This window comes from Corythoichthys intestinalis, chromosome 9, assembly GCF_030265065.1.
Source record: "Corythoichthys intestinalis isolate RoL2023-P3 chromosome 9, ASM3026506v1, whole genome shotgun sequence".
NCBI classification, from domain to species: domain Eukaryota; kingdom Metazoa; phylum Chordata; class Actinopteri; order Syngnathiformes; family Syngnathidae; genus Corythoichthys; species Corythoichthys intestinalis.
Genome location: NC_080403.1, coordinates 32705468 through 32733088, shown reverse-complemented (window position 1 = coordinate 32733088; position 27621 = coordinate 32705468). Strand labels below are relative to the sequence as shown.

The 27621-nt window shown below is 39.6% G+C and overlaps 2 protein-coding genes across 3 annotated transcripts in view; both read left to right on the top strand.

The window, feature by feature from the left end:
- arhgap46a (Rho GTPase activating protein 46a) overlaps positions 1-21431 on the top strand; it is a 48701-nt gene extending 27270 nt beyond the window's left edge. The window contains exons 3-10 of one of the 2 annotated variants that reach the window (XM_057845895.1): positions 1497-2913; positions 7400-8060; positions 8183-8275; positions 10041-10114; positions 14813-15012; positions 16876-16967; positions 17046-17215; positions 19849-21431. In XM_057845895.1, the coding sequence (XP_057701878.1) occupies positions 1497-2913; positions 7400-8060; positions 8183-8275; positions 10041-10114; positions 14813-15012; positions 16876-16967; positions 17046-17215; positions 19849-20043 (2902 nt within the window). In that variant the 3' untranslated portion in view covers positions 20044-21431. The remainder of the gene's footprint in view (positions 1-1496; positions 2914-7399; positions 8061-8182; positions 8276-10040; positions 10115-14812; positions 15013-16875; positions 16968-17045; positions 17216-19848) is intronic. The other variant, XM_057845894.1, reaches the window with a different exon arrangement.
- A 1191-nt stretch (positions 21432-22622) lies between these two features.
- phf20a (PHD finger protein 20, a) overlaps positions 22623-27621 on the top strand; it is a 37152-nt gene continuing 32153 nt past the window's right edge. Inside the window, exons 1-2 of the mRNA XM_057846100.1 lie at positions 22623-22784; positions 24423-24529. Coding sequence (XP_057702083.1) covers positions 24447-24529 — 83 coding nt within the window. The 5' untranslated portion in view covers positions 22623-22784; positions 24423-24446. The remainder of the gene's footprint in view (positions 22785-24422; positions 24530-27621) is intronic.

Genomic DNA, 27621 nt, shown 5'->3' with positions numbered 1-27621 from the left:
CCATTGCATGAACCCCAGAAGTTGATTTGTTTGAGGCCTGATCTGGTTGCTGATAAGGAAAGGGGAATTTGCTTATAGTGGTCTCGTATGTGAGGTTTGTTGTGTTTTCACTCATCAGAAGAACAACCTCGATGTTTTTCGGGTAAGTTGTTTAACTTTGCCGTACTGATGCAAAGCTGTCAGCCATGTGTAAATTGAGAATAACTGTCATGTTTGTCTCTCCTCAAACAACTCAACATGACCAAGGTGACAAAACATATCGTGTTTCAAAGAGTACAAACAGTGGCTTCTCAAGTTCACAGTTGTCACCTATCTGCCCCCTATGTTACCATACAATGTCTCACCTACTTGTCGCAAACAAACACTGGTGATTTGGGGTGAATTCCATTAGAGCTTGTTGTCTTCGCGCGTGTCTGTGTCCTGTTGAGTGTTAAGGCAGTAAATTGTATTTGTGTCTGTGAGGCAAGGGCTTTGGTACCTTCCTAGCGTTTGTCGCTCTCTTGGTGATGTGCCAGGTGGTGTGGACCCAGCTGTTTATAGGCATCACTTAAATGGGGAGTCCGTGCGACTGTCTGAAGACAAGAGCCAATCAAACTGCTCAAGGGGTGTGAATCAAACTGCGGCCCCATAGAAAAAGAGTGAGAGAAGGCAAAGTTTTAGCTGTGAGGGCTTAACGGAAGTTTGCCGTTGGACTTTGGACCTCAAGGGAATTGTTTTAGTATTGTTCCAAAGAGATGTGGGAAGGAATGGGGGTGTTCACTTTGCCATCGTCCCTCCTCCTTTTTGCATCCTCTTCCTGCTGTTGCAACCCATTTTCAAATAATTCTCAGTGCTCTAAGTTTGACTCTACGTTTGCTCTGTAACTGTATTCGGGTTTGGATTAACACGACAGGAGGTGATCAACGTTGGTCTAATTAATCACGTCAGTATTGAGTTCAGACTATTAAGGTAAGTGTTTGTTCTACTTATGACCTCATGTGTGCTTATTGTATGTATGCTGCGCCACATGTCTATTCCTCACACCTAACCAACTTATCTCTCCCGTTTCAATTGAGGAGTTTAAGAGGGCAAGTCTGATAAACCATTTCAGTGTAAGGTTATAATGTTGTAGACGTGCAAAGACAACAGACCGCAGTAGTATGACCAGACTGATGGCAGATTGCTGGGAGTTAGCTCAGCTACTCAACCAAAAGGAGAAGAATTAACCTTTGGACACAGCAAAGGTCTTTTCATCTTAACTATGGCATTTCTGACTACTCTGCTGCCTACACTCATTCTGTTTACTTTCAGAATTTGAATCGTTTTTTTAAAAAGTCATTAAAAACAATTTGGACTTGTCAGTTGTCAACCTTAGATGGCACTGTCAAAAATCTGCTTTGGTTGGCTTTTTTGTAAACTTTTTGCAAGGTCTTTTTTTGAATTCAGTTGAACTGATTTCATATTCGTCTTGCTGCAGTATCATTCTCATGTTATTTTTGCACCTGTCTTTCCCTCAGGGATGCCCCTCAAAGATGGCAGCCTGCACCTGGTTCTAAGGCAGCAATGTTGGTAAAGGTGAACAGCATGAGTCGGAGCCAGCCTTGTCCAGCCCCACAGCAGCAACTCATCCAGCACAGTGCACTCAACAAAGCCAACACCTTCACGCAACACCCGTCCAACAATAAAGTCCAAGGAGGATGCTTAGGCTCCACCCAGGGATATAAAACTGCCCCTTCTGGCAAAACAACAGCTGACCCGCGTCAGGCCCATCACCTGAGAAAAGCTAGTAATGGCAGCTTTTGTTTAGTGACATCAGACAGTAGTCAACCCAGTCCACTTCTTCTTAGGTCTCAGACCAGCACACCACGCCCAAACTCCCCCCAGTATGCTTGCAGTGCCCCAATCTATGATGAGCCAGTTACAGACTGTCCCATTTATGATGAACCCCCAATAGACATGGAGGTCGAAGGAGCACACTTTTTCAATGGGCAACAACTGTCTCGTTTCACTCCCTCCCATAGTCTCCAGAAACCAAAACTTCTCCAGCACCCTGGTCCATCTCTTCCAAGTTCCAGACACAAGAGAAATCCTTCTGCTTCTGATTATAGCCCAGCAGGTCTAGAGTGCATCAAGCATATGATCAATGTAGACCCCAAGCAGCACCTATCTGGCTCCCCTGTACCTACACGCACCCCCTCTCCTACATCTCGGCAGGATATTGTCACAATCCAGCCTAATTCGCAGGCTCACTCTTTGCCGCAAGTTCAAAGCCAGCTGCGAGACAGAGAAACGGGGACCCCAGGCCCAAGTTCACTGGATAAGAAGCAGAATTGGAGAGCCCTGGAGGCCACAGTACAGCGTGCTATCGATACACGACACAGTAGGCAGAGCAGCCAAGTTTCACAAGACTTCCCCTCCTCGACACCTCAGGCAACCGCAAACTATCAGGACTCTGGCTACTCCACTGGGCCCTCTCCGAGTCTGAGGAGAAAGAGTAGGAGAAGGATGGGAGCCAATGGAGGAGCAGGAGGTAGGCCTGGATCAGTAGGGAGTAGTGGAGAGCTGTGTGCCCTCAATGAGAGACTGATGGCTGAGATGAGGGAAGTTGTAAGTCGCTCAAACACCATGAGGGAAATGAGGGTGGGACCGGAACAGGAGGTAGGCGAGAGGGTGGTCGTATCCCGGACACGCTCCCCCGTAGAGTCACTAAGATGGTACGGAGGAGGAGCTGGGGTATCCACCGGTAGATACTCTTCCCGAGAGGACATCAGTGGGGCTTCGCATTCACTGAGTAAGACGGGAAATGCTGCTCTGACCCCTCTTGAGATACCAGGGAGACAGAAAAGGACATATGAAAAAGTTGATACCTTGGAGATGAGCATCAATAGCCAGGCCAGCCTATCTTCACCTGAGACTCCCGGACCACCATCCCAGGTAGGTCTCTACAACAGGCAAAAACTACTGTATGTATGGACTATAAGAAACACTTGACTATAAACCGCACCCACCAAATATCTAAAGAAAACTGTACGTGTCCATATATAAACTGCAGTGGACAATAAGCCTTAGAGATGTTTACACCTAAAGACATGCAGCCTATTAGCCTGTAAAAATCCACATGGCAGAAAACACAAACAAGACTGAAAAAGCAGTTTCTGCTCTTGCACTCCTCTTTAAAAGAAACTGCTGTATTTTAAGCGAAAACAACTGTTGTGTTCAATAGAACAATATGGCTAGGTTCATACTACAGGTTTTAATGCACAAATCCGATTTTTTTGTCATATCTGTTTTTTTGGTGTGCCCGTTCAGACTGCCTTTGTCCATTGAGACCATTCAAGTATTACGCATGCGCAGTAATTCGCAGTCCGACAAGCGCTGAGCATCCGTAGAAGCATCAAAACAAATGACCACACATGCTGGCTGTCATCCGTCATTCCAGGGATATCATATTTTGCTTTTTAAAAAGAGGACACAAATATCAGACATAAATAATCCCATTTTAGGCTTATATTTAAAGTATATGGATCGATAGCATGCGCGCACTGTCCGTGCATGTCTCACACACACATACGGGCAGTTTGCCCCTACTCTCGGCCGTGTAAGCAATGTTGAAATATTGCTTATATGGAGCAGACAGAAAACCGATCATTCTCGGGCTTATCCTCAACCCATTTTAATTTTTTTATGACTGTTGTCAAGTCCGACCCTTCCTAAAAAGACGTGTTCAAGGCAAACTAGGCGCTAATAACGCACAGCTGCACCGCTACCGTAGCGTCTTTCTCGCTTTTTGATGACGTAATTGCTGCATGAATTCCGATTTGAGAGACTGGACAGTACAGACCGCCGCGACAGTCTGGAAAAATGTGGCCCAGATCGGATTTGAACCACAAACGAAAGTGACCCAGATTGGATTTGAAATGATCCAGTTCAATGCGACTTGTCACGTTCAGACCGTCAAGTTAATGCCTCACTCGAGTCGGAAAAACACGAAAAAATCGGATTCGTGCATTAAGACCTGTGGTATGAACGTAGCTTTATGTCTATATGCTGCCACAGCAGATTCATGGCGCATTAAGCCCCCAAACTATTTTTATTTGTCCGTTTTACCCTGAAAACCCCCATTTACAGACGTCTCGCAACCGCTTTTGTTTTAAACCAGCCATAAAACTAAGATAATTAATTATATTTATTATTCAAAATGTCTGTCATTTTTAGCTTAAAATCATTAATTGATGTCTGTTTCAAAAAAAAAAATAAAAATAAACTTATAAACAAATTATGTCATAATGAAAAAAATGGCGTCTGTAAAAAAGTCACCAATATCTACCTCATAACTATCGCTGAATTGTATTTACTTTGCTACTGTCGCATTTTCTCCGATATGTTAGATTAAATAATCAATACAAAGAAAAATTGGGAAGAAAAAAAACATTTAAAAGGGTAAATATATGAAAAAGAAAATCTCGACCACTCCTTGATGTCTGCGATTTCTGCATCGCGGCCCTTGTTATAGTACCATGTTTCACCCATAAAATCCCAAATAAATCCAGCTGTGGCCATTCACAGCTGTGTCTTGATACTCAGTGATACATGCTACAGGGAGTTTTTGGATCGAAACAAGGTGACTTTTTTTTTTTTTTAAAAATGCCCTCCTGTTCAAAAATTTTCTTCCCCCAGAAAATTCTGATTTCAAGCTTTCCAATGATGTATCACAAATGCATATTGGACAATTTTGAAAGTTGGCCAAATTGGGGGTCTCGGAGCGGAACTTCAAGTCACCTAAGTGTTTTCCGCCATATATAAGAGACTATAAAGTGCAATGTTCAAAGCGGGGGTAAAGGTGGCAGCTTATAGTCTGAAAATTACGGTACAGTAACCATACTTTGAATCTTTCAGTGTGTGGCATACTATAGAGACTGCTTGTCTGGTTTGGATTTTTACACCTTTTAAACAGATTGCTGTCCTGCGTGTCTTGGTTTACTTTTTGAAAGGGACGGGGGAAAATTCCCAACTGTTAAACCTTTGAAGCTTTAATTTCCTGGGAAGCCATTGCGAAAGTGACTTTCAGTTCTAATCCCCTCCACAAAATATTTACCGAATTGGCAAGGTGGCCTCTGAAGACTAAATGGCTCTGGTCCCAGCATTACCTGCCATCCTCCATCTGTCCTTCTCTGTAGGTACTTTATACTCATATGCCAGCATCTGTGCTTGGGCATCTGGTGCTTATGCCAAAGCAGAGATTCAGGACATGGCCTCCCTCCTTCAGGAAGGAGCGACGCTGTGGTCCATATGGTCCAGGCTTGGCAGGAAAATTGTAGAAGAGGAACGCTAGTCCTGAGCTTTATTGGTTCCACTGTAGCGCTTTGCCTTTAAGTCGACTGCCAAAGAGCACTCGACCCTACTAAGTCTGTCCTGGAATGTTACTCAGACCTGCTGGCAAATCGCTTACACACATTCACCAACTGTAGGATTATGGATCATTAGTTACAAGATTGATGAATGGCGTATTTTAACACTGTTTTTGCTGTCAGACCTATGATTGACCTTGTTCACTGAAAACATTTAAACCCCAGCCATTTTCAACAATGAATGAATCAAGTGTATTTGTCCATTTCCTAGTGTAATTTACTCACTTGGAATGGAAAGCTTGTACTTTCAGATGTGTTCCAGTTGACTGTCAACCACATAAACAAAAGTACCAAAAGAAATTAACCAATCCAACGTGTAACTGCTCTACCTTACATCAATAACTAAAATTGAAAAGACAGGTCCTCATAATATAGTAAATCGGAATTTTTTTCTGGCTCACTTTTAATGTTATTCTTGGCTGTTTCCAAATGTTTTCTAGATCACTGCTTTCTCCATTTTGGGAGTTGAGCCATTCATATTGTCATAATAACCACAGAGATCACAGGAAGGTCTTGATTTTAGTTTGGGGGGAAAATTGGACCCATTACAGGGAGAGCTTTATAGCAAGGGGTCCCCAACCTTTTTTGCACCACGGACCAGTATGATTTGGGTCTTTTTTTTTCACAGACCGATGTTCTGTCAAAGTTTGCACCCTTATAAAATTTTGCTCCCAAAGCTTTTGTGGCGGTGAAAAAGCCCTCTCAGTGTTATCCAAAACAAAACTAACAAAAAATATTTACATCATAAACATACATGTGCAACACGAAAATGGCGTAAATTAATGCTTAACGGCACGGTGAAGTCGTTAAGTGAGAGAGCTGCGTGTTGTTGTGTGCAGCTAATATACCAAACGTAAGTTAATATTCCTTTCTTTAAAGAAAGTTTGTAGTGTTTACTTTGGAATCGCTGCATTCGCGGCCATTTTTCAACATTATGCGCATGCAGAATTTGTCAGAACACCGGCATTGTGCGGCAGAAAAATACGGTAAATATAAAATAACATTTGTTTTTAGCCCCGTCGTGTTAAGGGCAGGGAAAATATAACTCACCAGCTGAACCAGTGAGAGGCCTGAGTGTTTCGTTGAGACGAGATGGTCCCATCAATGTGTGATGGAAGAGTGAGAGAAGCCCACTTCACAAAGATACGATGTTGGAAATTGTAGCATGGTTTTCACTGCTCTCTTAGCGATGTCAGGATATTCTGAAATGACTTAAATCCAGAACCTCGGTAGAGTTGTTGTCTCAAATGTATGTTTTAAGGTCGCCGTCATTTGTGACAAATTGATCCTCCTGCTGCACAGACAGGCTCGAATCACTCGGTTTATTCACAAATGGGTCACAAATTCACTCCTTTGCAGTTTGTGGGTCTTTAATGATTGGGAAGTAGCATATATTTTGTTTTCTTCGAGGTTGTAGGCTCATCTTCTGGCTCGTCAGGTGCCCTTTTCCCCGTACAAAATCTGTCCAAAAACGTCTGTTTTTCAGTCATTCTAGTGTGGGGGCTAATTATTTCCGGGAACAAATGTGATTCGCCCACCCTACGTCAGACATTAGAATCGAGGACAAGCGCACATAGATATACAAAACAAGATGTACTGCTAGCAGTCCAATGAATGGATTTCTATGACGACATTCCATCCTGTAGTATTATATATAGAGTATACAGGCATACTGGTGTGTTAAGGGGCACAGGCCAAAGTTAATTTGGCCTTTATGCAGTCGTTAATAAATTATTTCTTTTGCGGCCCGGTACCAAATGCGCCACGGACCGGTACGGTCCGCGGCCCGGCGGTTGGGGACCCCTGTTGTATAGTATTTAACAAATGCTTTTATCAAGACATCTTGCTTCCAAGACCATGCATGATTAATTTTGAAATGGAATTAATTCTCTGGCATGATTGCAGACTGGACTGGATAATTTTATTTGCTGACCCAGCAGTGTCTTCCTGCTAAAATAGTTTTTACCTTACATCTTGGTACCTAATTTTAAGGCTTGTGTACATCTTTGTAGGTGAGCACCCTTGAACTACAGGCTCAGCTGAAAGGCCGAAAGAAAGACATGGTGGATGGACGCAGTGCATCCCTCGGCCCGCACCGGCCTACCAACCATGACAACAGAGAGGGCTCTGAAGGGGCCAAAGGGGCGGAATCGTCTTACCAGTTCTCCTACGCCACTTTACGGCAGCCACCGCCTTCAGACATAGCCATGGAGGACTGGGCCAGTAAGCACCTAAACATGCACACACAAGGCCTATTCCGGCGCCGCGTCTCCATCGCCAACATGTTGTCTTGGAACCGAGGCTCCATTAAAAAGCCAATGCTTGTCACAAGTAACCGTGCTGTCAGGAAGGAGGCTTGCGAGATGTTCAAGCTGGTGCAGGCCTTCATGGGAGACAGACCTTCGCGTCTGGATCGCCGTCACTGTGCTCTACTCATTGTCACCAAGTGCTGGGACATGCAAGGCCTGCGGGATGAGCTGTACGTGCAGCTAGTGAGGCAGACTACGGGAAATGCAAGCCCCAGAAGCTTGGCTGCAGGTTGGGAACTGATGGCAATCAGCTTGGCCTTTTTTGCCCCATCACCAAAGTTCCGCTGTTACCTGGAGGGCTATATCCAGAGACACACGGAGCCCACCAGCGACAAGAAATGTGAGTCTCAGACTGAGCAACAGGGTGGGTCACCTTTTAAATGCCTTCTAAATGTCCCTCTTTTTCGGGTAGTCAGTTTTACATCGAAGCGTAATGTAACTACATTTTTGGTTTTCATTTGTCTAATTGAACAATTAATTTTACAGTGACTCAGTTCATATTGGAACAGCAGGACCTGAAATTAAAGAAGAACTCCAAGTCAAGGAAAAAGCGGAAACAAAATACAGATGAGGAAGAGGGTAATTTTATTCTCATTTACTCTAAACAGTACTTATGGGAGTGTGACTTTTTTTTTCATGAACAGCCATATTCCTCTTTATCAATTAATTAATTTCTGCTAACATCAACTGTCTTGTAATAAACCTTGAGCTGTCACAAGCCAAACCTCAGAGTGACCACTTGGAGTGTGGTGGAAAATGCTGCATGATGAGGCCATAGTGCAGTAGTATGTGCAGATTTGATGAATAAGTTTCACAGAACTTTGGTTTGGGGGAAAAAAAAAAAAAAAAACTGTCGGGAGGATCTGTTTGCTCTCAGTGGCCTGTTCTGTGAATCATGTCAGTGGTCTTGGCTGCCTCATCAGCACGTGTCCCCATTAGAGGAACCCACATTGCCAGCTGTAAGGATGATGTCACCAGAAGACCACAGTCATCTCTGCAGACATCACAGCAGTCTCCTCTCACGATATACTAGAGTGACTCACGCACAGTGTTCATCATGAAGATACTCAAAAACACTTATCAGAGGGTCCCTTTATTGACTGGACCAATAACTAGAAATGTATGCATGTTAAAAATAGTATAATGAGCTCTATTGAAAAAGGGATTGTGGAACACACAATTCTTTTGTCTGAGATGTCATGTATGCACAGAGAGCCATATTGTTTTCTCTTAGCAGTCATACACAGTCTTAAAAACCAGACGAGTCCAACGCCACCTCATCAAACTTGCTTTAATGATTCTCTATTTTACTTAAGCTCTAGCCATATGTCAACAGGTGTCCCGCTTGCCTGTCACGGTTAAGTACACTCCAGAGCTTGTTGATTTTACACTGTATATCTCTGTGGACTTTGGTTGCCTGGTTTCAGTTTTCATGTAGTGACTTTAAATTTAGAAAGAGGTGTATACCCCTGTATCACAACAACTCGGGTCCTTACACATTTGAGTGATACTCTTCTACAAGATCACCCAAGCTATCGCTTTAACCAGACATAATTACTATCAAGCGGATGAGTCACATTAGCACCGCTGTTGGGAGTGCAGCATGGGAGTCACCTGTTTGCTATAAATCTGAGGGGATTTGACTAAAGGAACATGCTGGAACATGTCGGCTACTCTCGAAAATCGCATCAGTAAGTGTGTCCATCTGGCTGAGGTTCAGGTGCCTGTTGTGGACTCCGGGATATGGAAAAGATGAGTGCAACCTGATATGATATATGACTACATCCTGACACAAAGTCAAGGTTTTTTATTTTTGGCAGCAAGCAGACAGAATTCAGATCTTTTTCCCCTCTAAGGCAGATTGCCAGAAAGTCTGTGCTGCAAAAAACAAGACAAAACATTACAGAGTCTAAAATCAATTCTGCCCGTACAGTAGCTAACACATGTTTTCTCCATTCATCCCAGAGGCCTTATGTGTGTATACTGATGAATCACCTGAACTTTGGGTTTGTAGGCGGATCCTGGGTCTAAAGCTTTTGTTGAACAGCAGTAAATCTTCTCTCAACCTGACAGTTCGGGCAGGCCTCCTCTAATCCCCATATGCTAGAATTACATTGTCAACATGTCTCAGATTACCACTCGAGGCCTGTCCTCAATACTTTGACATTTGTGGGAAAAATTACAATAGGTTTTATTTGTGGGAACAAGTTTATTTATTTTTTTTCATTTTACTCATCTCTGAGGGTTATACTTGAGATTTTGGCGGAACTACAGAATTTCGGTTGGATGAGGATATTTTTTTTTTATGCTCCTCTGCTTAATATCCTCCTGTCTTAACCAACAGGCCTGCCTGTCAGCACATATGCCAAGTTCTGCCATCGGAAGTTGCAAAAGGTGGCCATCACAGGAGGGAAAAAGGTATAACAGGAGTACAATGAGCAGGTCTGGCACATGCAATCGCTACTAGGCAAAGGGTGGGAAAACCGGTCCTCAAGGGCCGCAGTGAGTCCTGGTTTTTGTTACAATTTATCCAGCACAGGCAGTTTAACCATTGAGAGGGCCGGAGAAACAAGAAGCACCTGACTGCAATGTACTGATTGCACTTGTAAAACACCAGCATAGACTTCACTATCAGTTGACGGGTCTCGGGGCGGATCCGTAGGGGGGCAGTTTTCAAAAAGTTGAAATTCAAATATTTTCAAAACCAAAGCAGATAGCGACCTAAAACCAAAACAGGCACCTCCTTTAGGCATATATGAGTCTCAATGAGCAGCGACATCAAAAAATTCAGTGTCGTTCCCTAATAAAATCCCAATTATTATTATTATTTTTTTTTTTATACAAGCATAACAAAACTTAAAATGGCTATAAAATTCTCCAATGTTACGCTCGATGCACAAAAATCACCAAATGCAGAGATAATCACCTATATTTTCAAGATCAATCGCAATATTTAACATGTTTTTGACGAAAATAACAACTTAATCTTTTTTTATTTAGTGCAAGTTTTCAACACAATCACTCAATTTTCACATCAGAAACTTAATACTTGAGGAAAGCATGCAAAATCATCTTAGTTTTATTCAACAAAAGCAAAATTTGCATTTTTCTACATACAATCAGAACTTATTTTGGTTGAATTACGATGTTACTATTGCCTCGGCACGGAAGTAAGTTTTGCCGGCTATCTGGCCCTTGGCCGTCATTTTTAGATTGAAATTTTACATTAACTAAAACACGTAAAAGGCAATTTTTTTTGTATGGACGCAGAAATGTCTAAGTTACCACTTTTTTTGCCCCAAAAAATAGGCAGTTGGATGAAAATTACCTGCTCATTTAAATGTAAAGTTACGCTACTGTGTATGGATACAACATAGCGTCCATCACAAAACAAAGAGCTTTTTAATAAAATTCTTGTAAATAAATGCGTACATCCCACAATTTCTATAGATATGAACGTATAACAGTCTAGATTCTTGGTTAAAAGCAAAACACCGGGCAGTAATTCATTTTACGTAAATATTTCAAGCTAAAATTACGCTATTGTGTTAATCCAACGTGGCGGCCATCATGGAACAAAAGAGATTTCTAAGTTGAAAATTTTTGAAAATACTGTAAATGCGTACATCCTGGAATTTGGAACAGTCTACATTCTTGGTTAAAAGCAAAAAAAAAAAAAAAAAAAAAAACAGGCAGTTATTTTTAATTTTATGCAAATACTGTATTTTGAGCTAAAGTTACTCAAATTTTTTCCATGCATTTTCTTCACAATGTTTCAAAGTGCAAGCATGGAGCTATTTTATATAATAATTACCTTGAATTCTCGACTAAATCACTCTTGAGACACTCCTGCCTGCTTGTATTTTGTAAAATTGTCGTCCTTTTTCCACCTAAATCCTTTGAACGCAGTGTGTGTTTGAGTTTATCACAATGAAACAGGAAGGCATGGTGCAATGTTTGTGGGAGCTGTCTTGTCAACTGATGGTGAAGTCTATGACACCAGATTGGTGAAAAGGTGTCCTCTTTATGGGCTGAAAATCTGCGCCCACGCCGGTCAGTTGTGGAATAGTTTTCCCATCCCTTGCATAACTGGATTTTAAAGGGGGGGCAGGTGGCCGAAAAGTGTCATTGCATGAAATTGACTTTCCTATACACAGAAAAGTTGTAAAGCAATAAAACTGCAACAAAAATGAATGAAATGAACAAAAAAAATTTTTTTTTAATGATGGGTCAAAATTATTTTTCGAGCAGATCATGTAACTAGCACCTTAGATGGTCATTTGCTTTGCATAAAATTAAAAAAAAAAAAAAAAAATTAGGGCAATTTTATTTTTAAAATGATTTTTTTCTTTGATTGAACTTTTTTTTTTTTTTTTTTTAGAGTGAAGCAACTTTTTGGGGGATTGAATGATTTAGACACAAATGTCCTACCCGTAATATGTCCCAAACACAAAAAGCATTGCTTCAATCAAAGAGAACTTTTTTAATGAAAAATTAAGTGTTCAAATGCAAATTTTTCAATCTCAAATATTTTTTCGCATTCAAAAATGTTTTCTATGATTGATTTTTTTTTTTTTTTTTTTTTTTTTTTTTTTTTTTTTGATTGAAGTGATTTTTCTTTTTTTAAAAAAAAAAAAAATATTTTTAAGCAACTTATTTTTTGATTGAATAATAAAGACAAAAACGTCCTTGCCAAAATGTGGCCCAAACACAAATCAACATTAATTTGATCAAAAAAGTTGCTTCAATCAAAAAAACTTGACCCAAATAAAAAAAATTAAATCAACGAAAAATAGCTTTCATATGCTTTTTTTTTTTTGTTTGTTTCAAATTTATTTTTGCAAACAATTTTTTTTTTTTTTTTTTAATTGAAGCGACTTTTTTTTGGGTTGAAAATACATATTTTGATTGAAGCATCTTTTTTGAAGCAACATTTTTTGATTGAATAATGAAGACACAAATTTACCTCCATATGGCTCCGCCCAGGGAGTACAATTTTTGACTGGGGTAACTACATTGGCACGACACCAGCAGGCATACCATATTCAATGGATGACGATTGGCGAAAAGTATTGCCTAAGCACCCTGATTTAGAATTCCCCTCAAGGATGATGGGAAACAAAAAAATGCTCATTGTCAACTTATTATAATAAATATTCTTGTAAGTTAATTTTATTGCTGACACTGCGTTTCGGTGTCATCAACATGTTGTGCCCCCCCTGCCCCAAAAGTCAAACTCCGCCTATGATCCCTGGGCCAGGCACTGGCCGATATCAGTTTCTCATCGTTTATCATGTCACAGAACCAAAATCTGAACATCTAAAATGTGCTGAAGAATTGTGGTTAAAACTTTTTTCCCGTTGATTTTTAAAAAAATGTATATTGAAACTAAATATGAAATACCGTAATTTCTGGACTATAAGGCGCACCTGACTATAAGCCGCCACCCACCAAATTTGACACAAAAACTGCATTTGTTCATAGAGAAGCCGCACTGGACTATAAGCCGCAGCTGTCCTCACTGTAGTATGGGATAGTTACACCAAAAGATATAAACCGGTAACACTTAATTTGGCAGCAGCATCATAAGACTGTCATAAGACCAAATGAACCACCATGAAGCTTTGAAACAATTGGCTGCAAAGCTTCATTGCTTCAAGAAGCTTCATTTGGCCTTCACTGTTCTCGCTTCATTTGGCCATCACTGTTCTCTTGGGGGAGACCGTCAACCTTTGCTGCCAACTGCTGTCAATACTGTTGTCGTCCAGCATGCCTCCTATCATGCATTGCGGTGCTACAGATGTAAATAACAATCAAAATTCATGTTCTTTGATAATTATTTCTTCAGTTACTGCTCCAGCTGTTTCATTAATTGCTAGTTACGGTATATAGTAGCACTGTATTTGACAGTGGTGCCATAAGACTGTCATAAGACCATCATCAAACTTATGACAGTTGTCATTTTGTGTCAGCCAGCAAATTATGTCACTTATGAATGGATGCAAAAGATCCGAGCTGGAAATAAATGGTCTTAGTGACATAATTTGCCGCATGATACTAAATGAAATATGTCATAAGCATTCATTAATGCCCATGATAGTGTCATCTCGTAATTATGACGGTCTTATGGCAGTCTTATGACGCCGCCGTCAAATAAAATGTTACCTATTAAGTAACCCAAATAAATCATTAAATAAGCCGCACTGGACTATAAACCGCAGGATTCAAAATGAGGGAAAAAAGTAGCGGCTTATAGTCCGAAAATTACGGTACTTGTTGTTGAAAAAAACATTTTCTACCCGATGTTGTTCTTAAATCAAAATTTTGCGTTCCTAATGAGTTATTAAAACATAAGCGGGGTAACTTTAGTACACATCGGGGAGCTACCAGATGCCTGCAGGAACCATGTTTTTTTTAAACTCTCCTTTACAGAAAAAAAATCTGTGACAAACATAACTATTAACAATCGAACTTTTACCCAGGTGAACAGTCCACACAAGATTTAGGCTTTATACTTATGACACAAAATCACTGTAAAACACAAGAAAATGTTATTAAAATATGTAAAACCAAAAGGAGGGGAAAAACAGCAAACACTTTGATTTGGGGATCTGCATTTACTTCATAGGCATTAGAGTGCCGCTTGTTAAGGCTAGTCGACTTTAAAACCTCAGTATTGTCTCAAACGAGTTCCTGGCACATGCCTTGCAGCGACATACACATTGACCTCAAAATTCTTGATATTTTGAATATTCCCATGGAAATCATTTCTAGGTCACGCCACAATCATAAAACCCATAAACTTTCAATTGTTTCCTTTAAAAACCAGAATGATTTAAAAAATGCATATGGAAGCAGAAAATTATTTTCTGTTTTGTTAAGCACTTTTGTATAGCCACAGCTGTTGTGAAAGTGCTATATAAATTGGGGTTGAGAGCATTATCAAAGTACATCACTTTCACACGCGAATCATCATTTAGTGCCGCCGGATTTTTGTCGTAGAGCGCAACTTGATTATATTTACACAGATAGGCAAACACAGACCTAGTGCAGTTGTAGACATAGACATTGTCGGGTCGTAAATCTGCTGTTGTGTTCTTTTTTGTTGCCCGCCAGGGGCTACGTAAGCCCACCTTGGAAGAGGTCGATCACAGTCGACGGGCCATCATCACTCCCTCCCTGTTTGGTAGCTCCTTGGAGGAAGTCATGGAGCGACAGAGCGAGCTCTTTCCAGACAGGAAATTACCCTGGGTGCAAGTTCAACTTTCCCAGTATGTTCTGGCTCTGGGCGGGGCTCAGACAGAGGGCATCTTCAGGTAAGACGCAACAATTTTAATAATGACATGCTTAAGCTGGAGCAGAGGGGAGAGTCCAGGAAATTTGAAGTTTTTTTTTTTTTTTTTTTTTTTATGTATACATTGTATTGTATATTTGTTGTGTAATAACAAATGTGTATGTGGTCTTCTGTATCTCCTCACATCAACGTAGCCATTTTTCAATTTTGAGAACTGCATTTTTTAACCCTTTACAAGGCACTCATCTAACTCATTTTGACTGGAAGAGGCTGGCGGAAAATGATTGTTGCCAACCCTTTCAGTCAAAATGGTTTTGACGTCCACTGGCATCCTTTCGTTGTCAATAGCAGGCAATAAGTTATTTTCACATACCGTGATCCCTCGCTACTTCACGCTTCAAAATTCGTGCCCTCAGTCCATCGCGGATTTTTTTTTTGTCAATTATTTTAAAAAAGCCGATCGCATTGTCACACTCTCCCTCCCTATCTCACCCTGCTCTTTGTTGGTCAGGCAGTGAGTGCATTGGAGTTGCTTATTAAGGTGAACGATGATTGATAGACGTTTAATGTTTGAAGTTCGCTCCTCTGGCTAGATCAAAGTGCCACATGTGTCAATCATCATTTGCTGTGGCAACTCATTGTTTGTGAGTGGATTTGAGTGGACTCACTCAATGAAGCATTTAATGAAGCCAAGCATTTTTCTGCTTTATTCTTGTTTTTATTCTTGTTTAAAAATAATTTGGTGGGACAGTAACATGTTTAAAACTCATAATTATTATATATGAAGTGATTAAAAACCATATGTGTCTCTATATATCTCTTTCCATAGCTGAATCTGAATACTTTGAACACACACACACACACAAAAATAAACAAATTAGGGCACGGTGGGCCTACTTTGCGGTTTTTCACTTATCGCGGCGGGTTCTGGTCTGGTCGCGAAAAACAAGGGATCACTGTATTCCCTTTTCAAATGTTTAAACTTTTTTTTTTTTTTTTTTTTACATTAAAAAAGGGGAAAACTGTCAATATAATTCTTATTACTCTTAAATAGAAACTATAAACTTCTATTATTACCATAAAATGATTATTAGATTTTATATTTTTAATTAAAAACAAAAGGGTTTTTAAAAAATGTTGTTTATAATGCAATGTTGTTTTTTTTTAATCAACTTTATAGTGCTATAGAGTGCCATAACCAGTGTATTTGTTTTTACTAATTTTATTAACAAAACAAAAAAAACGTTTCATTATTGTTAGACGTTCAATCACGTGGCTCTTTTCTTCCCTTCTGCTGTGAATTTAAATTAGTTTGGCGCAAGTAGACGTCCAATCCATTTGAACTGGTTGGCCTGATGGCGGATGAGCATTTATTTATTCGTTTCCAATTCTTCCAGTTCAAAAGAATTGGACTTCTGTCCCTGTCAATGGCAGCCAATGAGTTCATATTAAAACAAATAATAATGATTGATACCTGGCGTCCACATGGACATCAAATTTTAAGTCATACTGGCCACCCTTCTACTACAACGAATGTTAATATTTTTGCCTACAAGGACCCAAAATGTGATGGTTGTATGTGTACGCCAGGTGTTTTTTTGTTTTGTTTTTTTTACCTAAAATAGTTACTTGCGCTTTAAAGAATGATACACCATAACTGTATATTTGTTCAAGGGCTTCTCCAAATTGGGAAACTGTTGCTTCTATAAATACACACCACAATAACCCTTGGAAAAATTTCACCTCAGCGGTAATCCTTTATTTTAGTGTATTCTGTCAGTTTTCAAAGCATTGTAAAAGACAATGGAGAATCGCTACTGATAGATGTAGGGGTCCCTCTTGCGGCCACTTACTGTAAGTGACGAGTTTTGTATTATACTTCAAGAGTGCCGGGAGACATTGATGAAGTCAATGCATTGAAGCTTCAAGTTGACCAGTGGCGGATCCCTGAGAACTTGTCGGACCCAAATGTTCCTGGTGAGAAAGGTTTTATTCCACATTATATATTTTTATTTCTGTATGGTCAGTGTACTTAATTACAAATGTCTCAATCAGCCTCTCTGATGAAACTCTGGTATCGTGAGCTGGAGGAGCCACTTATCCCGATGAACTTCTATAAACAGTGTGTCAACAACTGCGACGACCCAGTTGCAGCCATCGCTGTGGTTCAGTCTTTGCCTGATCTCAACAGGCTGGTGCTCTTCTACTTCATCCACTTCTTGCAGGTGAATGAGATGCATGCATATTGTGTCTACACAAGGGTGAGAGGTCACAGGTCAGTCTAGAGGTGGGAATCTTTGGGCACCTCACTATTCGAATGTTTCGTGCATTAGTTACAAATATAGTACAAAAATCCTCTCAGGTTTAAATAAACTACTATTTCAGTATCATGGTAACAGTTCAAAACAGTAAATAAAATACTCAAGTCCCCATTCTGTATCAGCAGCTTTAAACTACTACTATTAAACTACTTCAATTAATTTAATGTTGTGAATCAACCGTTAAAGTTTTTAAAATTGCTCCCGTTATTCCATAATTTCCCTTCTGTTTACTTTCGACTTGTGGCAGTTTCTCTTCAAAACAGTAAATAAAATACTCAAGTCCTCATTCTGTATCAGCAGCTTTAAACTACATTCAATTACCGTATTGGCCCGAATATAAGAGGGCCCTGATTATAAGACGAACCCCTCTTTTTCAAGACTCAAGTTTGAAAAGAGACTTTTTGAACAATTAATTTTTATACAGAAAATAATTACAGTACATCCGAAACAAATGATTATAACAATATATTTAAGAGAAAAAGCATGTTATTTTGCCTCATTGAAATCTTATTATCTGAACATTTAAAAATGTAAACTAAAGTGCAATCACATTCGTAAATGAATGGCTTCTGGTTTTTGAAATCTATCTATTGTGATAAAACAACAAAATTGCAATAACTGCATTAACCATCAAAGTGAAGTCTAACTGTAACTGTAGTCTTGAAATGAATCTGAATAAGGAAAAACATTGCAATAAGATAATGCAAACTGGTTCAACTTGAGAGAAGCTGAGATCTGTCATGACCAGTGTTGGGAGTAACGCCATTATAAATAACGCCGTTACGTAACGGCGTTATTTTTTCAGTAACGGGGTAATCTAACTACTTTTTCCGCTGTTACAACGCCGTTACCTTTACTGACGGTCAAAAGTGGTGCGTTACTTACTCTGAATAAATTGAAGAAACTACCAGCCGTCTCTGCTCTGTTGATTTGTCATCCAAGACTTGAGGTGCGTTCAGGTTCGAGAATAGCGCACGTACTACTGACCCCAAGCTGTTTGTCCCTGCTCATTCAATTAGACAATGCTTTCCAAAGTTTGGTAACGTTTCTGTGTTTGCTACACCTGATGCTAGCCTCATTCCCATCTCCCACTGTCAGCCAGCAATAATTCTGCTTCCATCTTGAGGACGGCAGACGCTTTGAAGGTGACGTGAATTGTCGGGAAACGAGCCTACCTAAATGCAGCCCCTCGAGAGATGCGATGGAAGTGATTGTGATTGGCTGAGGGTTAGAGTCATGTGTAGTGGTAAGCCAATCAGAGCCGGTGATTATACAAGCAAACCGGAACAGCGCGTGCGGCAAACACACACACGCAAAACAGATGCACAGAGTCGGGATGGCAGCGCATTCAGAAGAATAATTGTCCTTTAAGAGGTGGAGATAAAGACACTATTTCAAGTTTGTTGAAATTAAAGGAAATAACCTGCATGTAATGTGTAATTTATGTCCCGGGGCAAAGCTTTTGTCGACATCTGTGGTAAGCAATTCAAATCTGCTGAAGCACCTAACAAGTTAACTACCTGTCTGTTCTTCTCTATTCCACTGACTTGAATACTGCTAAGAAAATTTCAAATTGTTTGACATACAACAAGTTCTTTTTAATGTAACGGAAATAGTTACTTTCCGTGGTAACTAGTTACTTTTACTATAGAGTAATTCAGTTACTAACTCAGTTACTTTTTGGAAGAAGTAGTGAGTAATGTAACTAATTACTTTTTTAAAGTAATGTGCCCAACACTGGTCATGACAGAACATCGCTTCAATGATATCTGACGCCATCTAGCGTCGTGAATGGGTATAACGTCTAGACCGCGAATATAAGACGACCCCCACTTTTTCAGTCTTATTTCAATGCAAAAAAACACTGTCTTATATTCGGGCCAATACGGTAATTTAATGTTGTGAATCAACCGTTAAAGTTGTTAAAATTGCTCCCGTTATTCCATAATTTCCTTTCCGTCTACTTTCGACATGTGAAAGTTTTAAAACGAATCATTTAAAAATAGATTAAAGTCAAGATTTTGTCGATTTAGGAGTTTTATATATGAAGTTATTTAGGTTCGCTTGGAAGGTTCGCTACAACAGAGCCTTCCTGAGAAGTCTACTGCTTTAAGATGGTGGCTGTTTACTAACGGCGGCGAGTCTGTCGGTTCGCATCTAGTTCTCTATACATGTGCTAACGCCGCCGAGTCTGTCATTTCGCATCTAGTTCTTTACACATATGATATCTATTGTAGCATTATGTGGGCAAACTTTGTAGCAGCTGGGCGTTGTTTGTAGCGGCTGTCGGCGGTTTATTATCTAGCGGCATGAGTTGTGGACGTTTACTCTCGGTCCGTTCCTCATTGCGTCCCGAAGACCACGCTGACTGTGTTTTACTTCTGCTTTACTTGGCATATTAAAATAAACAGAATATGGCTGTTTGTGAGTCGTTCTTGGATCATTGGCGGCCGAATCGCGAATAATTTAAGGATTGGAAATTTCACACACCTTTAGGTCAGTTATCTCATTACTTTCTTCAATCTTTGTATTTTCAGGTGTTTGCTCAGCCATCTAATGTAGCCATCACCAAGATGGATGTGAACAACCTGGCCATGGTGATGGCTCCAAACTGCCTCCGGTGCCAATCAGACGACCCACGGATTATCTTTGAGAACACTCGTAAAGAGATGTCCTTCCTGCGAATGCTCATAGTTCACCTGGACACTAGTTTCATCGAAGGAGTGGTGTAGGCTCACAGAATATCTCTCTGCAGAACACACTGGAAACTCGTGGGATTAAATATGACACCAAACTACAAACAAATCACTACAGGGTTCATTTGGTCATACGTATAATTACTTAGTGATAGAGGCAAGAAATTCATAACTGAGCCATTTTTGGGTTATCTTTATTTAACCCATGCAAGTCATGATTTAAGAGCTTTGTACGACTTGAGCTCAACATATTCATATTCGTGCAAATATTCACAATAGTTTGTCTCATGTTTATACTCCCTCGTATCATTTAAGTGATTGTCAGCATGAGACACGCCATTTGAACGGAAAATACTAAGGAATTATATAATATGCTTACATTCGTCTTCTGATCACTGGTCTTACTACATTATTTTGAGTATAGTGTACATTTCAGAGCGCAAACTATTGTTATAACTTGAGTTTTTCTGATTTTCTTTTAAACACATTTGGGAGTGCTTCAGTTTTCTGACCTTCAATACTCATTTGATGGAGAAAAAGATGTGCATTTACAACACTTTGTGAAGTGGGAGATTACTATATTATAATAATAATAATCATAATCTATAATCAGTTGGACTACTGTTCTATATTCTTGTGATGTGTGCCGCTCAGGTCTTAATGAGAAGGGGGGGGTGGGGGGGGGTGATGGGGTAACTGTACTGAATAGTTTACCCACAGACTAAATATGCCATCATTGTCTCAAACCCCTTTACTGAGAATAAACAGTTGTTCAACTGTCAAGCATTACGAGAACGTAGATTAAGTTTTAAGTCCTCTCTTTTGTAATGTATATATTGTGTGTAAATACTATTAACACTATGGTGAATTCAAATCATGAAGGATAAGGACGGAAGTTGCTGCAAAGAGCAAAAGAAAAGATTTTGTAATTATTGTTTTAGTTCTGCTGTAACCATCTTCATTTCCAACATAGGACTGACTCAAACCACTCAACATGTGTATGTGTGTGTATAATGTACCTTTGTTTGACTAGATAAAAGGTTTGTTCAGTTGGATTGTTGTTTGACTTTGCCTCTTTTTTGTCGTTTTGGATTGTGATGAAATGACCGATTAACCTATTCTTAAAGGAATGACTACCTAGTATATAATGAACATGTAAAAGATGGTAGCTCAAAGTATTTAAGTACGTAGATTTTGAATTTCCCAGACCTCTAATAAGAGAAAATTATGTTTAAACACAAATGGTACCGCTTAAGGGTGAAGCCATTTTGTGATGTCAGTTATACCCATGCGGATACAGACTGATACTCGAGTCCAATTGCATGCGATAATTGGTGTTAATGGCATAATAAAGAAGGGCGGGCGAAGCATTGATAAAATGTCAGCCCCCATGTTGGGTGACCACTTCCAGGAAATATTGGCTTTCATTTGTTCTTCTCTATTACGCGTCAGAAAAATAAAATGTTTTTTCAATTTATTTATTAACTTGTTACTAATTTATATTTTAATTTTCATTATGCAAGTGGTGTTTATGATAGACGTATAATCGTAGCTATTTATCTCCTGATTTTTTTTTTTTTAAATTACAATGTCACGAGTAGACGTCTATCACTGATAATGGCAGCAAATTGTTCAGTTAATAATATATATATATATATATATATATATATAGGGCTGTCAAAATTATCACGTTAATGGGCGTTATTTTTTAAAATTACGTTAAAATATGACTCCTTTAACGCACATGCCCCGCTCAAATATATTAAAATTACAGCAAAGTGTCATTTCCGCTTGTTACTTATGTTTTTTGGTGTTTTGCCGCCCTCTGATGGCGCTTGGGTGCGACTGATTTTATGGGTTTCAGCACCATAATTATTATTGACATCAACAATGGCGAGCTACTAGTTTATTTTTTGATTGAAAATGTTACAAACTTTATTAAAACGAAAACATTAAGAGGATTTTAATATAAAATTTCTATAACTTGTACTAACATTTATCTTTTAAGAACTACAAGTCTTTCTATCCAGGGATCGCTTTAACAATGTTAATGTTAATACCATATTGTTGATTTATTGTTATAATAAACAAATAAAGTACTTATATACAGTATGTTGAATATATATATATATATCAGTCTTGTGTCTTATCTTTCCATGCCAACAATAATTTAAAGAAAAATATGGCCTATTTTATAGATGGTTTGAATTGCGATTAATTACGATTAATTAATTTTTAAGCCGTGATTAACTCGATTTAAAAAAACTATATATATGTATATATATATATATATATATGTATAACGTCACATATGGACGCCAGGTCTTTATGGAGCAAGTTTTACATGACCAGAAATAGTTTTTCCCTACAAAGACGGGCATATAAAGGGTTAAATGAATAAATCCACAAGACAGCCTCGAATTTTTTATCCTAACGTGTTAAAATATTCACAGAAAATTATTATAACAGTAAATGATACTTAAAATCTACCCAGAGCTAAGTAACACAAAACATTGCCGTTTTCTGCAACAAAAACAATGCCATTTAAAAAAGTGCTTTTTATCGTAAAAAAAGAAAAAATGGGACCATGACGCGACGAATGTTGTTTGCGCATGCGCACACGTGCTCCACGCAGCCCGCGCCGGTGGTGAATGTAACTGCGAGAAATTCAACTGCGTGGTCTGTGAAGCAGACAGGCGGAGGCGGTGGTAACTGTTCTTAAAAGGATTTTGCTTCATATTTGATACCAAACCGGACTAAAGGTGACTGGGAAACAGGTAAGAAGCCCAAAGCGTGTTTCTCGTCGCACTCGTGAGCACATAAGTGGCGAAATAGACCCTTTTTGGTGGACGCATCAACATCGTAGCTGGCGTGGTGCCGCATGTCGGCTTTTTGAGTTCAAAACAAATGTGACGAAGTAGGTAACCCAACGTTGATAAAGGCTAGCGGCGGTGCGTGAATCTGGTCTCTGCTGATGTGTATTATCATCTCGGTGTCTGCTTGGACCATTTGGGTGGCTAAATGCTGTTGTAGTTGAGGAACTTAAATGCTTTGTGTTCCCACGCCGCCGCTCTCCAAAGGAGAAAAGTATGGAGAAGTAAAGGCCTAGCGCGAGGCCCCAGCGCGCTAGCTTGAGTGACTACTGCTTGACCAATCAAAATGCTTCTCCCCGCCCACGTAGGACTCTTTCCACCAATTGGGTTTGCGTTCATCTTGACGTGGGCAAAGGGTTTTCGCGCTACGCCTACTCGTTATAAAACAAGACTTACTGTATAATAAAGTGTCAAGACCCGATAGAGGCGTTAAAAAACAGCAGCATAAGTAAGTGTGTGAAATAAAACCAAGTTTATCCTATTGGATGCCCAAAGTTTAAACCAAAAAAAAGAACGTGAGGATAGGAATTGTACATGCAGATTGACCCGGTTTTAGAGAATCGCGCGTTGACATTAATTTTACATGAATAATTTTGAACGGATTTCTACTTAAATGAGTCGTTGTTAAGCTGTCATCGCGTGCTTTTAGTGATCGCGGCATTCCCTCAAAGTCTCGTTTCCCGTGTGTGTCTTGGTGCTCTATGTCCTTGATCTGACCATAAAACGCACCCACTTCAATTGCTGTGTTGTGTTTGAACACTTTTCGAGCGAAACGTAATGATAGATCGACGGCTTCTGACGCACGTTGTCTTCCATGTACTGTACCGGTCCCCATTGTTTCCCATTGTGTCTGGTGTTGGGATCGCCTGCTCACATAACACGTGGGCCGAGACGTGAACATATCCGGTTTGTAGATTGCAGTGGTAGCCCTTTAAGCAAGCCTTGGCGGCCGTTATCCAGCCCCAAGTAAGATCTTTTTTATCCCCTTGTAGGTCTCTATGTGTATAATGTATATAATAATATTTGCATTTTTATAGGCTGATCCTGTCCACTGAAGTCTAACCTTGATCTAGCCTTTTATACTATAGGTGTCATACTATTATCAGTGGCTCTTTTGTGTGATGATGATATCAGTTCAAAATGATCTTGTCATCAACCAATTCAGATATGAACGATATGGTATCAAGGTTGTGTGATGCACTGCACTGGCTGCTACTTAATTGTTCCTTATTATGCATGGTTGGCTACGACAGTTGATTTAATTTCTTTCATAAAGGTGAAGGAAATCCTGAATCTTAGCAACAATAAATTACTCATTTCATTACCATTCAAGCGGCCTGGCTCACCGTAGTTTGATATTTTCCCCTTGCATCATCTTCCAGGACTGTGTGCTTTGTCACTGTTCTATTTCCCCCACACACAAGATACTCAGATGGAATGCAGTGGTAGTGAAATTAAAGCATTCTAAATAGTGACATTTATGAGTAGTATAGCTGTTGAAATAGTGCCTTCATGGGTTATATGTGTTTGTCGTGTGTACAGGAAGAGAGCCTTGATGTGGGCAGTATGAATAAGACGCCCCCTAACAGAAGAGGGATAACATTTGAGGTGGGAGCTCAGCTTGAGGCCAGAGATAGCCTCAAAAACTGGTGAGTCATGGCCTCATTCATTCCTTTCCATCCTTGAAACTCTTCTCCACTCTCACGTTTCCTTTATGTTCTCCTTGGGACAGTATTTAGTTGTTGTAGTCTCCTTGCCTGTCATGCTCAAAAGTATATTGGAACCTAAAAAGATTAACTCAATCTGTTCAGGGGATCCAGTTGTTAACAAATATAATGAAAAGTGTTCTGGGTATTAAAAAAACAGGAACAAGACCTGCACATGCATTGCTGACATTAAAGGAGACAAATGAAGTGATTTTGAACAATTCTTGTGTGTCCTAATGAAAGTCCTGGACCATAAATCTGGTGCCCTAAACGTGACCAAACATGTTTCGCTGTTTTGGTCGTAGTGCGGCTGTCCACAGTATTCCTCACTAGCCAATACGAAGCTCGACAGCAAAGGAATTTAAGGAAAAAGAGTAGCGATATCCATACAGACTTCGATGTGAGTACTTTAAAGTAGCAGTCCCCAAGATATTTAGTTCTACAGGCTGGTTTCAAATGAAACATTTTCAAAAAACTGCACGAAACACATCCAGGACTAAAAAAAGCACTGATATGGTTGATATGACATGGTTTCTGACTCATTTGTGATGAAGTCTTTATTGAGGCTACCGTTACCATTTTTATTCTGTAAAATATGTCCACGCACTTTTGCCATCATCCCACTGCCGAGTTCGTTGCTTCATTATTACCAGCCTCAATAACCTTGTGGGGACGATTGCTTTAAAGCCTATTCATTGCTTGAAAGAGGTAAAGTTTTTGTAATATATATTCAACCGGAATTAACAAAGTAAATGAATAGAGCTGAAACGAATACTCAAGAAACTCTAGTAACTCGAGTTTAAAAACTAATCCGAGTAACTTTATTCGCCTAGAGGAATCGTTTAATCTTGCCAGCTCTAAGCATTACGTTTTGCCCGGACTACTTTTAATGCGGGATAACACGCTGACGTCACTTGCACAGATGAAAAATCAATAATACCTGACTGTAGCCGACAGACGCTACAAACTATGCCAACGTTGCTAAAAACTACGCCCGGCACGATGCTACTGTGGTAGCAGGTAGCGTCTGATGTGTTTCATAGGTATCACATGTATATAGAATTAGATGCGAAATGAAAGGCTCAGCGGCGTTTGTAAACAGCCGCCATCTTAAAGCAGTAGCCTTCTCAGCGCTAATAAATAAGATTAACGTTACTGTCTCTTGCTCACGTACCGTTAGTCCTGCGGAGGGCTAGCTTTCTATTAGTCATGACTACTGTCGATGCGTAGCTAATGTGTCTTACATACATACAAAAACATAGCGCTGTAGAGTGATGATGGTGTAAAATAAAAACGTAATAAAGCTGTCAATTTTAGCTCTGTAGTCATTGCTGGATAAAACACCAAGTAGCACTGGTCCCTAATGTGCTCCAATACAGCAGGTATCATACTGTAACGTTGACAAAGAGTCACCCGCTTCCTTAGGTTGCAATTATTTATTTTTTGGGAACTTGTGGAACAACATTTATTATGAATATTGCAAAAACTAAAAATCCTATCAGGACTTACAGTTTAGACTAACTTAAAACTTAACTAGAACTTAAAAATAGCTTGACACAAATGGAAATTCAATTGAAACAAGTGGGAAAAACACCTTACTTTAAAGCAGTGCTTCTCAATTATTTTCTCTTACGCCCCCCCCCCCCCCCCAAGGAAGACGTAAATGTTTCGCGCCCCCCCAAACTCTCTGCCGCCACTGTAAATAGTATCATTTGTCTATAAAATTACTATTATAAATATGCATCTGCCTAAAATTGTGTCCTTTTTTTCTAATAAAGAAAGAAAGTAACATAGATCAACTTATAATAAAGTATAACTTTATTAACATTGTTTTGTTTGTAACGGAGAAGACGCGCATCAATTTGCCTGAATTTAAAGAAGAAAAAAAAGTCACATCCAAACTGTAAAAATACACTCAAGGTACATTTTTGACCATTTGATACAGAAAAATAAAATGTAATAAAATCAGTAAATAATAACAAATTTAAATTGATTAGAAACAATCACTCATGAGGACAGTATGCCAAAAAAAATTGACCAAAAAAAACAAAACTGAATAAAAGAAAAAAAGAGTGTCCTTGGATAGAAGGACAGTTTTTATTTTTGCTGCTCACACCTCATTTGCAATGGTGTAGAGTTTTTTTGCAATGAGCATGCTAACAATGCTCACTGGTTTGCTGATATAACACTGACAAAGCAGGACGATTGTTGGCAATATTCGGCACGTTTTCGCTGAAAAACAATCAAGCGGCTTATCAATGAGATTGGGGTCTAATGTCTTTAAGTGGCGTCTTAATTGATTTGGCTTCTGGCTGTCCGCTATAATTATTTCATACACAGTAAACAGTGGTCTTTCCTCATCACCCACTGTATTAAAAGTCAAAGCTAAAAGGCAAACGGCACAAAAAAAAGGCCGAGGTAGAACCGTAGGTGAGGGCGGTCGTCGTGACGATCCCAAGCCGAAAATGGCACTTCTCGGGCGGCGACGTGAGAACCGGACAAGACAGTGGGTCGCTGCGTGAGTGAGTCCGGTCGGAAAACGGCTTTCGAAAACGGCGGCGGCGCACTGCTCTTCATATCTGTTTTCTTTGTGCTGAGTGCTATTGCTTAGTTCAAAAATACTGCGCGCACTCTGAAAATGAGAGCGCCACTGCCACCCACTGAGTGGTTGTGCAAGTACACTTTATTCCAGTACGGCCCAAAAAAAAAAAAGCATGTTCCCCGAGGTCACATGCGCCCCCCCCCAGAGGGGCGCGCCCCACTAATTGGGAAGTACTGCTTTAAAGTGATGTGTGTTATCAAGCGTAATGACATTTTTAGGTAAGAAATAAGATTTTTTTTTTTTTAATAAGATCTAGAAGTCTTTTTGAGTGAAAGCAGTGAATGTTTTTTTTTTCATGTCACATCTGAGATGCAATTGTTGGCTGTTTTTAACAATGTACATCGAAAATAAAGACATTGACTGAAAATGGTTCAGTATGAAATTAAATGTCTTGTTTTCTCATGTATATTTACAGTGGGGCAAATTAGTATTT